General features: G+C 33.8%; 1 protein-coding gene across 1 annotated transcript in view; it reads left to right on the top strand.

The window, feature by feature from the left end:
* Positions 1 to 20,868, top strand: part of LOC134721032 (lysosomal alpha-glucosidase-like) — a 38,487-nt gene that overhangs the window by 3,718 nt on the left and 13,901 nt on the right. The window contains exons 7-11 of the mRNA XM_063583701.1: positions 190 to 321; positions 2,989 to 3,093; positions 4,191 to 4,304; positions 4,714 to 4,798; positions 5,044 to 5,158. Of these exons, the coding sequence (XP_063439771.1) occupies positions 190 to 321; positions 2,989 to 3,093; positions 4,191 to 4,304; positions 4,714 to 4,798; positions 5,044 to 5,158 (551 nt within the window). The remainder of the gene's footprint in view (positions 1 to 189; positions 322 to 2,988; positions 3,094 to 4,190; positions 4,305 to 4,713; positions 4,799 to 5,043; positions 5,159 to 20,868) is intronic.

Here is a 20,868-nt window from a genome sequence, read left to right as displayed (position 1 = left end):
TCGCCTCTCTCTTACATGGATGAGTAAATAAAAGACCGCACATAATTTGGATAATTGTCGAAATCTTAAATGTTCTCGCAAAAACAGGAAGCAAGCTATGGCAGCTATTTTGATAATCATAGTCAGTACATTTTTAAACAAATATTCTGTTAAATAGCTACTTAAACTTATGCATACTATAATGATTAGGACACTCAATGGGTTGATATAGACTACATGGATAGTTACAAGGACTGGACTTTGGACCCTAACAACTTCAATGACTTACCAAATCTTGTTAACGATTTACATAGTTATGGAATGCATTTTATACCAATCGTAGTAAGTCTTCTATTTCTATTTTGCATGTTTTTATGCCCCACCTACGATAGTAGAGGGCATTATGTTTGCTGGTCTGTGCGTCCGTTCGTCCGTCCGTCCGTCCGTTCGTTCGTCCGTCTGTCCCGCTTCAGGTTAAAGTTTTTGGTTAAGGTATTTTTTGATGAAGTTGAAGTCCAATCAACTTGAAACTTAGTATACATGTGCCCTATGATATGATCTTTCTAATTTTAATGCCAAATTAGAGTTTTGACCCCAATTTTTCGGTTCACTGAACATAGAAATGATAGTGCAAATTTCAGGTTAAAGTTTTTGGTCAAGGTAGTTTTTGATAAAGTAGAAGTCCAATCAATTTGAAACTTAGTATACATGTTCCCTTTGATAAGATCATTCTAATTTTAATGCCAAATTAGAGAATTTATTCCAATTTCACGGTCCACTAAACATAGAAAATGATAGTTCGAGTGGGGCATCCGTATACTGTGGACACATTCTTGTTTTTCTATGTTTTCCTTGTTGTTTTGTTTTTGTTTATTAAGAAGAAATTTTTGGAAATGCATACTTTAACTTATCCAGATGCTTATAGAAATATTTAGCTGAGAAATATGTATACATTAGAGACAACAGTAGCTTACCGATGTTCTAGTCCCACAATAGATATAGGAAGATGTGGTGTGAGTGCCAATGAGACAACTCTCCATCCAAATAACAATTTAAAAATTAAACCATTATAGGTTAAAGTACGGCCTTCAACACGGAGCCTTGGCTCACACCGAACAACAAGCTATAAAGGGCCCAAAATTACTAGTGTAAAACCATTCAAACGGGAAAACCAACGGTCTAATCTATATAAACAAAACGAGAAACGAGAAACACGTATATAGACGGTACGCACAGTATTGGTGAACCCTACTAGTTCCGCGTTTTTTCTTCCTAATTTGAGCATGTCTTTTAGAATAAATGAAAACTGGTATGAAATGTTATGTCTAAAAGACTATAGTTTTATAGTAATATCTTTAAAATAATAAAATTATATCAAATAACACTCAAGGGAAAAAAAATGTCAAAAAATATGAGCGTAACTTGTAACATGGAAATCGAGTTTTTTTAGTAATTTGAGTCAGAAAATCTTATTTTTGCACGCAAATTAGCAAGAAATGCTATGCAAAATTTAAGCACAATTCGCTACGACGTCGCATCCGACGTTTTGGGCATTTTTTTCAAATATTCGAGTTAGAAGATGCATTGAAATGTTCAAAAGATGATGTAACAAGTCATATGAAATAGGGGGAAAAATTACAATGGACTCTACGGTAAGAAATTTTATGGAATGCAATAATATGTAAACGAAAAAAAAAACATATATTCTTAATGTGCTTTTAATACCGTTTACAAATAGTACAAAAATATGGTTTTGAAGTGGAATTTTCTAATCGAGTTTTAACTTTATGCTTGTCTAGTCCATTTTGTTACCGTGTGCTAAATGCACAAATTATGTACGTTTTTGTAAAGATGTTGTACATTCGAACGTCAATATAAATCAATTGTGTATCTTATTCTTGAGTTTATGTATTGTTTTTGTAATGTGTTTTTAAAAGTCTTTCTCATATAAAAGGAATTTTGAATAAATAATGAAAGACAAAAAAAAAATAAGAAAATCGAAATGTCTAGTCTGATTTGTTACCGTGCAATCTTGTAACGTTTTTCCGTGATTTTCAACGTAACGTTTATTTTACGGTGTTTATTTTGTCATTTTAATTTTTTTATGCATAAAAATGGGCCAAAACAAATTTAACCACCACTGAAAGAATAAGATTAAATAAAGAAAGAAAAGAAAAAAGAAGAAGAGAACAAAAAGCGGGATGCTAAGATTTAGATGCAAACGTTAACACAGGCTTCAATAACGTGTTCTCAACGTTCCGTCGATGAACTTTTTCTGACGTTACAAACGTATCACCAATACTGTGCGTAACGTCACATTACATAAACAAACGACAACTACTTTACATCAGATTCCTGACTTAGGACAGGTGCAAACATTTGCAGCGGGATTAAACGTTTTAATGGGCCCAAACCTTCTCCCTTTTTCTGAAACAATAGCATAACATCACAACATAGAAAAACATACGATAAAATATCAATTGGCAGACTTAACTCAATCAAAAAACGTATGATTACACAATGAACGAATAAATTTGATCTACGATATCTGAATACAAATGCACAGTTAATTTAAATATTAGAGACTAGACAATTTAAAAGATACGAATCAATGTAAATTGGACAAAATTCAGGGAATCGTACGAATAAAAAAGGAGCAATACACGGTGCGTCGATAGGAGAAGCGTCTCCTGCAATGTTTGCATTAACCGCCATCCATTTCCACACCAAGTCGGAAGGTAATACTGTAAAGCGACTCAAATTATAGAAACAAAACAAAATCAATGTTTCATCTGTTAATTAACCAGATAAGGTTATACAGAAGAATAAAACTGCTCTTAATACAAAAGCTCGTATGAGCTTGCTAGTAATAGGGACAATATCTACACATCTCTCATGATTTGCTGGAGATACGCTTGTGCTGTTGGTACGTGCTTCTGGAAAAATTACATTACTTTTATATTTCATTATGATTTTTATCAATACATACATTTTGTATTATAATTCAAGGACCCTGGAATAAGCAATACTGTAGGATATGCCCCTTATGACGACGGAGTAAATAGGGGAATTTTTATAAAGACTCATGACAACTCAAGCTTCATTGTTGGGAAGGTAAGAAAAAACGGTCCGATCATTCGTTGACATAAGTTCGTATTCATTTTAGTGATAGCGTGAGGAGAAAGAGTATCCAATTAAAATAAAAGAAATTAGATACAATATGATTGTATAAGCCTTAAATAGGAACCGGTCTCCATTTTCATGATTATAATTCCACGGTTGACTATGTTGACTTTGTTGTTAAGCACCGACGATACACCATGTGTATGTTTTTGTATGTGTTATGAGGGGCATGGTCTTTCACCAAAATATTTTATCCAGATTCTTGGAAATCGTATACTGTGGGTTCATCATTATTCGTGGGAAATCAATTTTCGTGGACTTCGTTGTTACAGGTGAACCACAAAATTAAATGTTCAACGAATAACAAATGTCATATAAAAATAAGTCTTTTATTTAGAATTTGACAAAACCTCGAAATCAAATATCAACAAGTTTTCCTCAATCCACAAAACATGGAACCAATGAAAATAAATGAATCCATAGTAACTTGTTTCAGAAGGGAAGTAACCAAAATAATTTACATTTTTGTATTTCTATTTCGAAATTTGGTGAATCAAATAAATTAAACATCTAGCTAAAACAAATCTTGTTCTTGTATCTTATTAAAAAAGTACTTTTGGAAATTGTTTGTTACATGAGAAAACCCAGTGTTCCCACTTATAGTGAATGGCTGGTGTCTTAAAGTAACATATGATATAGTCGACAACAGTGTAACAGAATAAAACTACAACGCTTCTTTGTATTGATAGTATCAGCTAATACAGAAAATGAAACCTTGTTCTCTACAGAATAATAACATTGACAGCGCTAATTTTACTGGACCAGATATACACTCTGACTCAAAATGAATATGAGTATTGTTTGTGTTATAAGTTGAGGTCAATATATTTGAAAATCCAAAAAATAAATAAATAATACAGCCATCGGAGTGATGTTTAAAATAATATTAGATCTGAAAAGCTGATACAAACAGAACGGAAAGGACAAAAGATTTTAGGATGTGCAGATAACAAATGCTGATTACATGTCCTCTTTTTTCACGAGTTGCACCCCCTGTGTAATTGATAAATTCAATATACACTTTATAGGTATGGCCAGGTAACACTGTGTTTCCTGACTTTACTCATCCTGATGCAGGCAATTACTGGTATACACATGCTAAGGCTTTCCATGATCAAGTCAATTATGATGGACTCTGGATTGTAAGTATTTCAGTACGATTTCAGTACAGGTAACTATAGTTGGCTTCATTATTTAAAGAGCGAAAACTTAACAGATGTCTATGTTAACTGCTTAAAGACAGTAATATATGTGAGAAATGATTACCACACATTTATATTCAATTAAAACAAAACAATACACACACAATACACAATTCCTAGAAATATAGAATAATTGTACTTGTTGTATAAAACTCAGCTTCCGTTTTCTGGTATTCCCGCTTAAAAAAACCTCTCCCGAATCAAGTGCTCAATCAAATTAAATTCCAGGGTCTAATTAGTGTTATGTGTATGGGTTTGTTCTCTCTATATCCAATGAAAACATTGAAAATTTCGTTTAGAAGCTGGTCATCAGGTTACGATAGTCTTAAATAAGCAATGTCTCTTTCAGGACATGAACGAACCAGCTAATTTTGTAAAGGGTTCGTTAACAGGCTGCACAACAGGAACCAATGACGCCCCTCCATTTATTCCACGTGAGTTACAAACCATTATTCGCAATGATTAACGATTCGGAAAATATATTCACAATCCTGAATTTATAATAATATAAAAACAAATAGTAATTTTCACATAATAATTCTTGTAATTTATTTTTTCTTCGTATTTTGTTTTTAAGTGGACGTATTTCCTCTTCAGTTGGTTAGACGCATTTGATATTTTTTTCTAATAAAAAAATAAATATTAGTAAAAGTAAAAAAAACTGTATAGTACATTTCAGCTATTACTGGAGACATGACTGACAAAACATTATGCACTTCCGCTCAGCAACATCTCTCATCACATTACAATCTACACAGCTTATATGGACATTTTGAAGCCAAAGCCACTTACGAGTAAGAGAATTTAAATTTGTTTTGTTGAATTTTATAACGTTTTGTTTTTAATCCTTTCTGAAGCAATACAGAATGAATATATATATATGTACATACCTCGTCTCCAATTCACCCAAACAATGCTATATCTACAAATTTGTGTTATCGACTTTTTGTTCTCCCCCAACGGGGTTCCAACCATTGAATCTAAGACATCGCTGCAATTCTGCGTGAACTGTGTCCAACGACTAAGACCACTCTACCAACTAGTCTATATAATATAGCTTTCTTTAGTTAATTTATGTCTTTACTCGTCGGCGTTATGAAGCGCTGAAACACAGTTTACGTTGTATAGTGGCAGATGGTTTACCTTGCAGATCATCTGTTTTTTTTTCTGTCGTAACGGGTAACAATTTTACTTACAATAGCTTCACATCAAATCTCAATTGAATGAATCTATAGAAGGTATGCATGCAAATCAGACAATTGCCCATCAGAGACTAATTGCCATAGATGTTGCTAACAATATGTCGCCTTTAACATTAAATTAACCCCACCCCGAATAGCATGCTATAAAAAAAGGCTTAAGTGAACAAAACGTTTAACAATTCAAATTAGAAAACTCTGAATGATATGTATGGCACGCCGTTTTTATATTTATTCAAATTTGAAGATATCTTATTTATTTAACAAGATATCTTATTAAGTATTAAGATATCTTTAATTTTTATAAGATATCTCTATTAGTTTATAAGATATCTGTATTAGTTTATAAGATATCTCTATAAGTTAATAAGACATCTCTATTAATTAATAAGATATCTTATAAAGTATATAAGATATCTTACTTTTTTATAAAGATATCTTTTAAATACATACTTTATAAGATATCTTATTAATTAATAGATATATCTTATAAACTAATAGAGATATCTTATAAACTTATGGAGATATCTTATATATTAATTAAGATATCTTTATAACCAATTAAATAAGATATCTACGGAAGCCTGGAGCTGCCTTGTGTAATTGTTTATAACTAAACCATATTTGATAATTATTGCGATAATGTTTTGTATATTGCAAGATGACGCCTTATTTATCGCAATAATTCGCTGTATCTAACAACAAGGCACTTTATTTAGCGCAATGATTTGTTAAATTTAACACTAAGAAGACTTAATTATCGCAATATTTGCTATATATATACCGCAAGTCGCCTTATTTATGGCAATATTTCGTTATATCTAACAACAAGACGTCTTTGTTATTGCGATGATTTTATTCTGTAAAACAGTACCACTTAATTAACGCGATTTACGATTTTTTTCGCTTTAAATTTCGGAAGTTAAAGCTAAGTCATCATAATTATGGCGATAGCACATTTCAATTTACATATGTAGCATGAGCAGCCATTAAACGGCCATTTGCGTTATGATCAACACCCGATCAACCAGACCATTTTCTCCCGTATGAATTCTTTTGACTAGAGAAGACTACATTCAAAGGAAGCTACCCCTCATTCTGAACAATGCTTTTGGTAAGTAAATATTTCATGGTATTAACATAATAGCTACTGTCTGTTCTTTTTATACCACCCACTTGAAACGTGGGGGTCATGATATAGTAATCACTTAATAAAACTTTCACAAATTCTTTATAATATAATGCCTCTGTGCACCTTTTATTTCATATATATATTGATTGAAATTTATATTTTTTGGGGTTTGCCATAACAAAACATGGACTTTGCCATCCTTTATCAACGGGTATTCATTTCTTATTCGCAACTGCAAGATCAACCTAAACCACTGAACAAAACGGACGGACAGACGACAATTATATACCATAATAGGTCCGTCAAAATTTTGACAGGCGTATAAAAACAGTTCAACTACTTTTACAAGGCGAAAAGGAAAATAGAATCGTGAAGCCAGTAAACAATTCTTATTTTAATCTGAACATGCAAATTGAATATTATGTTATGTTTTTTACATTAGACATATTCACAGAACAACACCATCTATTCTGAGAGTCCGGGAAACTATAATAGTGGACAGTTTTCCTACTAATTCCACGTGTTTCCGAGTCATAGTAAACTCGAAGTAGCCTACAATGCATTGTAGTTTATTGAGTCGATTGGTCAGTATTTTAAGGCCATATCAGCCTTCTGTTTTTGGAAGTTACTACATTTTACTATGCAAAATATTCTCACGTCAGAAAATCTAGAGTTCCCGACCTGTTTATAACAGGCATATATGGTTAACCATATCAAATCATATACAATTTTACATGTGTCATCAAAAAATATTTTTTAGTAGTGCTTTCTGATCCAAAGGGAAATAGATTAAATAAATTGTTTGGTTCCGATTCAGCCTGAAAGGAAGAAAGGACAATAATCAACTTTAGTTTTTACACCTTGCATGCATATCAAAATGAGCAAAAATACAGTTTCTTTACATTTGAACTACTAAGAGCATGAATTATTTGAAATAGATTTGTATTGCTCATGACTTTCCGTGGTTTAATTTAAAATGTTTTTAATTATTACTTTTATGTCAAAAAACCTACCACAGAGGAAGTTAGAAATAAGCAAAAATAAAAAGGGGCGGATGTTAGTCTGGTCAAGAAGGTAACTGTGATTAAGAAACGGTTGAAAGTACAATCCAAATTTTCCACACAAACCTTTCTTTAATCAACAGTAACATCGTGATAGATTTTCAATATGATCTGTTCGGTAGAACAAAATTAACCTTAAGTCATTTGCATATTTTAACATTCATTTACATACTCCAACATTAACCTCAAAATAAGACCTATAAAATTGGCATTGAAAAAAAAACAGTTTTTAGAAAGCTCGTACGAGTTCGCTAGCAACCCTTTGCGGGTTTTTAATTTGATAGGTGACTTTTTGTTGAATATTTGTTTGTTTTGAGATTGTGACACAAGTATGACTGCTATACCAATATTGTGACTATTTGATCTATTATGTCTTTTTTTGTTCATACATGTACATCGTTTTATATATATAATGGAATTTGATACGACTGTCATACAAGTGAGAGGTTTAGCGCTATAAAACCAGGTTCAATCCTACATTTTCTTCATTTGAAAATGCCTGTACCAAGTCAGGAATATGACAGTCGTCCATCCGTTTGATGAGTTTTGTCATTTGATAAGGGACTTTCCGTCTTGAATTTTCATCGGAGTTCAGTATTTTAGTTCCATTTGATAGGATAACGTCATTAATTTTCATGGCATCAATTGACAATTGATGTTATGATAATGTACACACAAGCGCATACGATGCATGGCAGATTTTAAATTTATGATTTGAGTTTTCTCTCAGTTTCATAAGAATGAAGATAACAATATTTATTTTAAGCTTCACGGCATCAATTGGTGATTTGAAGATCGCAAATACCCATTTACTGGCTCTGCCAACGCGTTGCCAGTAAAGTTAATTTGCGACCATCCAATCGCGAATTGCTGCCGTCGCAGCTTAAAATATATTACAGTTATCTACTGATAAATATCTTTGCATACATTCATTTTGATCCAATCTTTAAAGCTATCCGAACATCTTCCCCAAGTTTACTATACATCGGATAAGACCATTTCAGTGGAACAAAAGCAATAAAATAGCAGTCTAAAGTTCTAAGTTGTACACCTTTATGTTTCAGATGGTACTTGCTCTTCTCCTGTTCTGCAAGGCCAGTGCTATTACATATCCAGACATAGATGCATCATTAGACGAACTAGTTGTATACTATACAATTTTTTCGTTTACAACAAAAGAAGTACTCGGGTTTTTACTAAACATACATCATATAATGCTGAGCGAAAAATCATTTTATAGAATTAAAAAACGTTTGAGATTGCAAAAAAGAGGAGTTGAAAGTTGATTGCTGATATTGTTACAAAAATTTTACAGTTAAGAAATTCAGGATATACCAATATAGGTTATCGATCTTTATGGAATGTACTTCGCTGCCTAGGCGTAAGAGCTTCACAACACACGGTTAGGATAGTTTTGAAAGCTATTGACGGAGACGGCGTTTTAAGGATACAAAGACATAGGCTTACAAGAACACGATACACAAGTAACGGACCGAGCTTTTGCATCCACGTCGATGGATATGATAAGTTAAAGCCGTTTGGAATATCTGTCCATGGTGGAATCGACGGTTTTTCAAGAAAGATACTTTGGCTGAAGGCTACAAGTTCAAATAAAAATCCCCGTATAGTTGCAGGACATTTTCTTGAGTATTTGAAGACAAGCAAGAGGGTTCCAAGGGTAGTACGCATGGATGCAGGAACTGAAAATGTTATAGTTGAACGTATTCAAATAGCTTTGAGATCATTTCATAATGATAGCATGGCAGGACATAGAAGTGTTTCAATAGGAAGATCAACGGCCAACCAAAAGATCGAAATGCTATGGAGTTTTCTGATGCGAAATTTCACAACATTTTGGAGGAATTTGTTTAAAGATATGGTTGATGAAGGTATACTAAACAATGCCGACCCTGTGCATCTTGAATGCATACGGTTTTGTTTCCTACCACTTATTCAGAGACATTTAGACATGTTTCTACAATCATGGAATTCACACAGAATAAGATCTCAAAGAAATGTTGAATGTCCACATGGTATACCTGACGTTATGTACTACCAACCTTTTATTTACGATAAATATGACTGCTCTTATGAATTGCCGTGCGACATAGTTGTATTGAATTACTTAACAGATATATACACGGATGCTGTTCTACCTAGAGGCACTAAAGAAGAATTTAGACAATTAATAAATACTCTCACGTTTTTAGATATCGAAGAATTCGATGTCATTGAAACTCCAACACAGGCCAAAGAACTGTTCAACTTATTATCAGGCGTAATATCACAACATTTGTTAAATCGATAGATATACAGATTTAACGTTTATTCATCATGATAATTATCTGTTATTTCACCATGTTGTCGAATATATGGACCCGAATATATACGCGCATAAGATATTTGATCTGTTGATGCAAAGAACAACATTGAAGTGCATAATGTGTACATACTAATTTTCTTGTTTTTCGTTGATTATGCTTCTTTTTTGTCAGAATCGATGTAAATATTGAATGAAAATGTTCTGTTGTATTTAGTATTATATAAATAGCAAAGAATAAATGCCTACTGTTTCTTTTAACAAGTCTTTCCTATGCCTGAGTCATCATTAAATTGATAACAGTTCGACACATTTAAATATGCCATATTGGTCTATTCCTTCATGATGTAGCTGAGTATCATTCAGTCATTTTTCATATCTGTTACAATAACCAAACACTTTTCCATAAAAATGACCATCGAGTTCAACGTGTCATACATTAACAAAATATTAAGTACAATCAAATCAAGGCTTATTTGCTGTCAACTCAACCAATCCGTTTCATTCGTAATGAACTGGACAGAGTGTAGCTAAATTAAAGAGGAACACAATGTATGATATAGTATGTCTGTCACTCACGTCACTGAGTATAAAAGGGGGCATGGTTTCACATAAACCACGATATTTGGAAGGTATATAACGTCACAGTACCCAAATTGCACCGAGTACCAAAATTGCACCTACTTGTATTCAACAAAAAAACTGGGGAAATCTTACTTGTTTTCTTTGAGTCTAAACCCTTGGTATTTTTTCAGGGTATTCATATGATTTGATACAATACACGTCATTTAACATTGCTGAACATTTACAAAACCAGTAAAAATAAACAGATTTGTTATTAACCGACCCTCATTGTCAATCAAAGATGTAAGTTATGAATATAAGACAGACTTAATTGTATATATGTTTTGTCCATTTATTTCCTGATCGATGGGATCAATGCGTTCAACGTAACATAGTCACCAAACTTTGACTTATTAAGTGAGATACAAATATCTGTATAGCTGCTTTTCATTCGTCTTTAGAAGCTAATGTAAACAGGTAAATGCACAAACAAGTCGAGAAGAAGAGAAACACGTTTGTTTCTCATTACAATGCCGATTGGTTACTGCAGTATTGAAAAACACATCTTTCGAACGTAACAAAAATTAAGAAACCTTTATAGCATCAATTTAAGATATTTAATGTTCATTTGTGATTTGAGCGGGTTTTCGTTTTTCTAAAGTACGATTTATCTCTCGTTAATTCAACGTCTTTGAATCTATGTTGTTTTATGTCTGTTTGTAGATCAGTGCAAGACCAATTATTCAAATGTTTCCTTAACATTGGAATGGTGAATATTCGTGTCAATTCTTTTATATTACTGCACAATAAAACATACTTTGGTTGTATGAAGTCTAACAAATCGTTAGATTTTGCCATTATCCACTTTCGATTCCAAGGTATCTATGGCCTGTTATTGTAGTTACACAGTAGATAAAAGCTGGTATAGAAATAACCTGGCAAATGAAATGCCTAGAGTCATATTACCTAATGTTGCTTTATTGTTACATATTTGTCTGTTTAAGCCGTTTTAACTATTTATGTTTTTTCAACCTGCATATTACGTCTTCAAGCAGCCATCTATAGACTTATTAAAGAAAACACATGTCAAGTTTTACTAGGGAAACAAGTGTGGACACAGTTCAGATTGTTTGAATGTTTACCTATATTTCTAAGAAAAAGAGTTCTCTCCTTTATTCAGCATTAAACTGTGCTATGTTCAACTGTAGCAAAGCGACACTCTACCTTTGGCCTTTGTTAGTCTTGTATGATTTTTAATTTTAGTTTCTTGTGTATGATTTGGAGTTTAGTATGACGTCCATTATCACTGTACTAGTATACATATTTTTTAAGGGGCCACCTGAAGGACGCATTAAGGTGTTGGAGTTTCTCTCTACATTGAAGACCAATTTATGGCCTTCGGCTGGTGTCTGCTCTATGGTCGGGTTGTTAACGCTTTGACACATTCCCCATTCCTTTCTCAATTTTACCTGTACCAAACACTAAAATGTATTAGTGTGTTTTTGTGTTTTACCAAATGATTCTTATAAAATACCTGAAATTAAATGCCAGATTGTATCTGATAGTATCTGAGAACCTACATGCATGAACTATTTTTGGGAGAAATTGTATTTGCTTATACAGGAAATGAATGAATTATGACCGGAACGGGCCCCCACTCAGGCATTCAATTGGCCCCCATTCATGAAAATTTCTGGATCTGCCACTGAGTTTGTCAAATTTTGTTTAAAAAAAAATACATTTGCATAATAATGGACTAAGCTTAAAGCAACGCACTTTACTAATACATTTACAGAAAGAACTCATGATCAATACAGTGATATACTAAGTACTGGAAATACACGACATTCATGTACATTAGTTCTTCCTATTTAAACCACAACTATGATTTAGGTAGCACTCCACAGTTCGGTGTGTAGATTCGTATTTTGGTCACTTTTTCAAATATAAGAGGTAGTGTTCAATAAAATTCTTTTTTGGATAGCTGATGATTAAGATGCTTAAAATAGCCTTCATAGTCAGCATTAAGAGTATTTAATGTATGAAATATGGCTGTTGTCTGTATGACAGTCTGTCTTTGCATATCCAAACCAGGCAATGGTTTGTCAATTATTGTTATTTTTTTTACAACTTTTTGTTGCACGAACTTTGTGATTAATTTTGCGACAAAAATGGGGGGGAGAGACACCCATTTTTAGCTCACCTGGCATAGCCATGTCAATTATGTGAGCTTATGCCATCACTTGGCGTCCGTCGTTGTCCGTCGTCCGTCGTCTGTCGTCTGTCGTCGTCGTCTGTCGTCTGTCGTCGTTGTCTGTCGTCGTAAACTATTTCAAGAATCTACTCCTCTGAAACTACTAGGCCAAATACTTCCAAACTTTAACTGAATGTTCCTTATGGTTCTAGTTTATAAATTGTATCCGAAGTTTTGATCTATCAACAAACATGGTCGCCATTGCTAAAAATAGAACAAAGGGGTCAAATGCAGCTTTAGGGCTTATATCTCAAAACTTCCAGCATTTAGAGCAAATAAGACAACAGGTTCAAGTATTTATTAGGTCAAGGTCTACCTATCCTGAAATTTTCAGCCGAATCGGGTAACTGGTTTTGCAGGTATAATGCCCCTGAATTGATGATTTTAAAGAAATTTTGCAGTTTTTGGTTATTATCTTGAATATTATTATAGATAAACTGTTAATAGCAAAAATGTTAAGCAAAGTAAGATCTACAAATAAGTCATAATGAACAAAATTGTCAATTGACCCGTTAAGGAGTTATTGCCCTTTAAAGACTTTTTTCATCAAGTTGACTTACTTTAAAAAATCTTCTCCTTTGAAACTGCTGTATCAATTTCAGCCAAACTTAGGCTAAATGAGTTTCAGAGTAACTAGTCTAAATTTTATATTTTATTTCCTTGTATGTCAAGAAACATAGCTCCTATGGCTAAAATAGAACATAGGAGAAAATGATTTTTTTTTGCTTTTGAAGAAAATAGGACGATTCAAAGAACATTTAAATAAATTGAAAAGCCAAAATAATCATTGATGAGAGATTTAAACAAAAAAAATTAGGTGAGCGATTCAGGCTCTTGAGAGCCTCTTGTTTATTTGATCATTTGGTAGATTATTGTCAATAGTTACTGAAAAGGTATCACTGAAAGGCATTAAACTTCTAGTTTGATTCAAATTTTGGGGGAATATGTGACATTTTCACCCTTCTTTTTGCAATTTAATACGTAAATTAATGCAAAATGTTCCCATGGAGATACAAAACAGGAGTTATATTTCACTCTTTTAACTTTTGAAAATAAAATCTATGAAAGATACATTTGAACATGTATAACACAAACAGTTAGGTTAATGTATTTGAAAAATAGGAATAGAGGATGATGAAACATTTTGTGGTTCAATTTTAATTAATGTTTTTCTAACTGTACAGTGCTACCTTGAAATAAATGTAAAACTGCGTGCATCAGAAGTCCAGCAAAAGACATGCAATTATCATATTATATGTTCGTACTATGGATAAACATTCGATTCAAAGCAAGTAATTGTTCAATAGGAAAATACTGGTCAGCCCAATCGTACTAGTTAATGGGACTTGGTATGGTGACCTGTGTCCTTCTGCACGAAAACCTTTCGGAGTATCAAGTTAAAAATAAAGATCAGCGTTGCTTAATTTCAGTGGGTTTAAATCACATCACATCATGATCATGATTGTGTTCGCTGCCATATCGTATAGACTTGATTGCAAATAATAAACATATGAAAAGCAATTACTTTCCTTTGCATACCTTTAAAAGTCAATCCTTGTCACTAAATAATTGAAAACATACATTTACTATTACGTTTACACTCCTCGTTTACCCTTATACGATTTCAAAGTTGTAACACTTCATTGTTTTGGTCCCCCTAGAGAGTTTGTGTCATTGGCAATCACACCACATGTGCTACTTTTATTTTGTTATATATAGACATTATCTAATAACCACATACATCATATACGGAATGCATCTTGCAACCGAAGAAACCAAATACAGAGTGAGACTGTCCTAACAACTACATACACCATATACAGACCGTATCTAACACCACATACACCATATACAGACTTCATCTAATAACCAAAGACACCATATACAGACTGTATCTAACAAAAACAGACACCATATAAAACAACTTCTTTTTTGTTATACGTTGACAGACACCATATAAAGACTACATATAATAACCACAGACACTATATAAAGACTACATCTACCTACCACAGATACCATATAAAGACTACATTTAACAACCACAGACACCATATGTACACAGACTTTTAACTACCACAGATACCATATAAAGACTGTATCTAACTACCACATGCACCATATATCGGTGTAATACCACCATTGATTTTTCCCTATTAGTCTTTGTTAAATTGGCACTTTAAAAAAAATTGTACAGAATTTACCTTTATTTCAACCAAAGAAATACTTTGCATGTATAAAGTTTAATCCTTTCCAGTGATACAGTGAAAATTTCACGCTACATTTCATTGCATATAAGAAAGTAACCAACACGGGAAGTAAACAACCCAATTTTTACACTGTTATTTACTGGTTACCTGCTTTGGTAGCTATGTAACCAGAACGTTCCAAAATATTTTATAAGACCATCAAATAAAAAAATAATGATGCTTTCAGACTTCCAACATACATATTTAAGACTCAGAAAATTTTTAGTGCATTGAAATGCAGGGTTAATTTTCTACAATTGTCAAATTCAAGGGAATATTTGTTTAGGCCTACTTTCGTATGCAACCGGATGCGACGTACCATGATTTGGTGGTATAACACCTATATACAGACTACATCTGCCTACCACAGATACCATATAAAGACTACATTTAACAACCACATACACCATATATACACAGACGTATAACTACCACAGACACCATATAAAGACTATCTAACTACCACAGACACCATATATAGACTACATCTAACAACAACAGATACCATAATTAGACTACATTTAACAACCACAGTTGGATGGAGAGTTGTCTCATTGGCACTCACACCAAATCTTCCTATATCTACATACACAATATATATATATAGACTTTATCTACATAACACAGACACCATATCAATACAGACTTTATCTAACTACCACAGACACCATTTATAGACATCTAACAACAATAGATGTATACCATGTAAAAACTACATCTAACAACCACAGACATCATATAAAAATTAAATCTAACCACAGACATCATATCTATACAGACTTTATCTAAATACAACAGACACCATATAAATACTAAATCTAACAATCACAGACACCATATATAGACTACATCTAACAACAACAGATACCATGTAAAGACTAAATCTAACAACCGCAGACGTCATATACAAATGTATATACAGACTTTAACTAACTGTCACAGACATCATTATATATATGAAGAGTTAGACTACATATTACAACCACAGACAACATGCATATATAGACTACATCTAACAACCACAGATAACATCTTATAACCACATACACCATATATACAGACTGCATTTAACAGTCAGAGACACCATACATACAGACTGCATAAATGTGTTAGTAGAATATCCTGGTGGTTTAGGCAAATATGTACTTCTAGCGCCCCATAGACTTTTATCTTGTTTTTGAGCGAAGGGTGTCACCTAAGGTCACCTCTCATAATCCCCTTAAAACCCGTGTGCATTCATGCGGAACCAATAATTTAAATCTTGAATTCTTGATATTTTTTTCGTTCTTTAGTTCTTTTCGCTGCAAGCAGTTCTTGGGAGACAAATGTCTTCCGCCTCTTCCTTTTTAGCTCACCTGGCCCACAGGGCCAAGTGAGCTTTTCTTATCACTTGGCGTCGGCCGTCGTCCGAAACTTTTACAAAAATCTTCTCGTCTGAAACTACTAGGCCAAATTTAACCAAACTAAGTCACAATCATCATAAGGGTATCTTGTTTAAAAAATGTGTCCGATGACCCAGCCAAGCAACCAAGATGGCCGCCATGGATAAAAACAGAACATAGGGGTAAAATGTATATTTTGGCTTATATCTCTGAAACCAGAGAGTTAAATTGTTTATCAGGTGAAGATCTTTCTGCTCTTTATAGTCAATTTTTATCAATTTTCATAATTTCTTGTAAATTTTTACAAAATATCTTCCAATGTTATTACTGGGCCAAGTTCATTATAGATAGACAATAATAGTGCATTGACCTGACATATCAACGATATAAGGATGAGGCTTAGAAACGGGGAAATGCGAGGCTGTGCAGAGCTATTTCCCCGTTTTGGGCCGAATCCTTATATAGTTGATATGTCAAGTCAATGCACTATTATTGTCTTTACACTGCAATCTAAAACAACATTTTCAATAGTTGTTTAATGCGTTAAGGTTATTTATTTGATTTAAATATTGGGGAATATCTCCTTTAAAAGGGCCTCATATCATGCTCGCGGAGAAATATACAGCACAATGAAATGAACATATTTACCTGTTGAAACTCACACTCGATGGTGAACGAAATCGTTTGAGTATGGACTTAAATATCAACCATAAGCATAAAACATAATTATTTATAGGTTACAAACAAAAAATATTAACAAATAGAATATGTTTTTCCAATAATTGCAAAAGAAACAAGGTTGAGTCCATCCACGCATCGTTGTATTCATTGGCGATAAGAACGGGTTGAAAATGTCGTATAAATAATTAAATATTATTCGACATTTTCTATTTAAATATTCATGAGGAAAAGTGATATCAGATCAGTGACTGTATATGACATAGAAATATACAGTCAACGCATTTTGACTTCTCAAATAGAACGAGTGCAGTATAAATAGAGATAATTGTGGCACACAAATGTTCAGTTAAGTAAGATCTACAAACACATCACCATCACCAAACCAACAATTTTGTCATGCATTTATCTGTGTCCATTGTTTAATATGCACATAGACCAAGGTGAGCGACACAGGCTCTTGAGAGCCTCTAGTATATAGTTAGTTTAGATGGCAGATGCTCATAACAAACATGGTGTCGTCTAGTCTAAATTACATTAATAAATTTATGAATGCAGATATACTAGAATATGAGCAGTGTTTTTAAATGGGTTTTTTTTTGTGGATAAATATATGAACTACACGGACACAACCAGTTGAGGTATTCTAGGGAAGGGATTGTGACTGATGATGTTTAACTCTACTTTCAACACTTTTGTGCTATTTCGTGATAGTCGGTTTAAATTTATAGATGAATTCGGAGGATGGGAAAGGGAAGAGGGCTGTAATAACAACCACAGTTGAGTTGCACGTTTTATTTAATAAGGGCAGTTACAAGGATGGGGAAGGTAACGTAGTCACCTATGCATAAGTATTAACTACATGATAACAGCAAACTACATGATAACAATTGAATGATATTACATCTCTCTTTCTCTCGCAAATGAAACTAATTGAAGAATTTTAAAAGTCTCTAATTGCACTCACAAATTGAATTAAATTGAATTGTCATTATATGAAAATTTCGGATTTCGGAACTAGCAACTTTAAAGTCTATTCTAATGAAAACTAAAAAATGAAACTTGCTCATAAAGTTCTACGCTAATATGAGAAAACTTAAAAGTCTAATTCACAAAGTTTTACAAATCAAGCTTCTCTGGTTTCTTGACAATCCTTCCTGATTTAGTCGTTGTCACATCTGAGCTCTTCACTTCTTCGTTGCGTTCTAGCTTATTGTCATTTGATTCTTTCGGAGCGGTCTCGATTCTATTCGGTAGATTGTCTATTTCAAAATTGTCACTTATTGTCTCGCGGTTAATGTCCTTGGAGGCTGTTTCGGTAGAAGTACGCAAGTGTTTACGATTTCTCCTATACAAGCGATTGTTTCCGGAATCGGACCTTTGCACGATATAAGATCTAGGTTTGTCGCTGTGCTTGACAATAGTTCCTGGTTTCCATTCCTTTGAGCCGGGTAAAGGTGTCATACGCACGGCACATTTATCATTTATTGTTGGTAATTCTTTTACTCCTCTGCGTTTGTCATAATAAAACTTTTGCTTTTCTTTCTCGCGGTCAAAGTGCCTTTTTACATTCATTGAGTTGTTCATATTAGGCTTCAACACTTCTTTTGACGCAGGCAGAGTATTTCTCGGTCGTCTACCCATTAAAAGTTGGGAAGGCGACAAGTCAATTCCTTCCAATGGTGTAGTACGGTAATCTAATAGGCTCAAATGTTTGTCATCAGATTTTCTCCAGAGATTTTTAACGGTTTGTATTGATCTTTCGGCTTCACCATTTGCACTTTGAAAATGTGGACTCGATGTTTGGTGGTCAATTCCGAGTTCCTTACTGAACTTCTTAAACTCGGTCGAACTGAACTGCGGTCCATTGTCTGAACGTAATGTAGTTGGTATTCCATGTGTTGCAAATATGGATTTTAGCGCTTCAACTATAGCTGTAGTATTGGTTGAATTCAACGGTAACACATCAATATACTTAGAATAATAATCCACGGTAAGTATGTAAGCTTTACTCTGAAAGTCAAACAAGTCACATCCAACTAACATGTACGGTAGATCCGGAGTCGGAGTAGGTTTAAGCGGTTCAGCTGGCTGCTGGTTTTGATATGACGCACAAAGCGCACAATCTTCAATGTATCGCTCAACTTCTGTATTCATACGTGGCCAGTACATTACTTCTCGAGCACGTTTCTTGCATTTTGTCATGCCAAGATGAGATTTGTGTATGAGTTTTAACATGTTGTCACGCAAACTGGGCGGAATCACAATTTTAAGTCCCTTGTAAATAATTCCATCAAGAACAGATAACTGATCACGAGAATCCCAGTACTCTCTGACTTCAAACGGAGTTTCGACTTTAAGATCTGGCCATCCTTTAAGAATTATTTCATTAAGTTCACACAATTCGGATTTCGTTGCATCCTGTATTTTGGAATATTTGTCCTTACTTACTGATATCATGCAAATCATGTCCTGGACGATATCTCCTTCTTCAGTTTTGTTTTCTACTGACAAAAACGCTCTGGATAAAGCGTCGGATATTTTCATGTCTTTTCCCTTCCGATAACACACTTGAAGGTCGTACCATTGTAATTTTAACATCATTTTCTGAATACGAAGCGGTGCTGCTAATAATGGCTTTTTGAAAATTTGTTCTAGCGGTTTATGGTCATTGTGTATTACAGTTTTCTTCCCAAAAATATAACAATGAAACTTCTTAGTACTGAACACTATGGAGAGCATCTCCTTCTCAATCTGTGCATAACGTTTTTCAGACTCGGATAAGGAACGAGATGCATAAGCAATAACACGGCCTTCTTGCATTAAAACGGCGCCTAGCCCTTCTTGACTAGCGTCACACTCGATTTCGACAGGTTTCTTAACATCGAAAAATGCAAGAACTGGCGTTGTACTACACAAACGCTTTAATTCATGAAAGCTCTTTTCCTGTTCGTATTCCCATATGAATAAAACATCAGATTTCAATAGTGTCCTCAACGGAGCGTCCACTTGACTGAGATTTGGTATAAACTTTGAAAGGTACTGAACAAGTCCCAAGAATCTACGAACACCTTCCTTGTTTTGTGGAGCAGGCATTTCGACTACGGCCTGAATTTTAGCAGGATCCGGTAGAAGTCCTTTGTCGGTGATAACATGGCCCATGTACGCAACTTTTGCTTTTCGCACAAAGCATTTATCAAAATTTAAACGTAAGTTATGTTTAGTTGCACGTTCAACCACTTGTTTCAGAATTTTGTCATGTTCTTCCATGTTTCGGCCTGCAATAAGAATGTCATCTATAATAGCGGTAGCTCCTGTAATGCCTTCAAGCATCTGATCCATAATACGCTGGTATATTTCTGGTGCGGACTTGATTCCGAAAGGTAAGCGTAACCATCTATATCGGCCAATCGGAGTATTGAAAGTTGTCAAATATGAAGACGGTTCTTCTAGTTTAATTTGTAGGAATCCGGATTTAGCATCTAGTACCGAAAATACTTTTGCATCTGGTATCAACGGTATTACGTCTTCAATTGTCTTTAACGGATAGTTTTCACGTTGAATCACTTCGTTCAGATCTTTCGGGTCGATACAAATTCTAACTTTGTCCTTCCTGAGTGCGACTACCATGGAACTTACCCACTCTGTCGGTTCTTCAACTTTTG

The sequence above is a fragment of the Mytilus trossulus genome, chromosome 6, assembly GCF_036588685.1.
Source record: "Mytilus trossulus isolate FHL-02 chromosome 6, PNRI_Mtr1.1.1.hap1, whole genome shotgun sequence".
Lineage (NCBI taxonomy): Eukaryota > Metazoa > Mollusca > Bivalvia > Mytilida > Mytilidae > Mytilus > Mytilus trossulus.
Note: the sequence above shows the minus strand (reverse complement) of the source record. Positions and strands in the feature narration are given on the sequence as shown.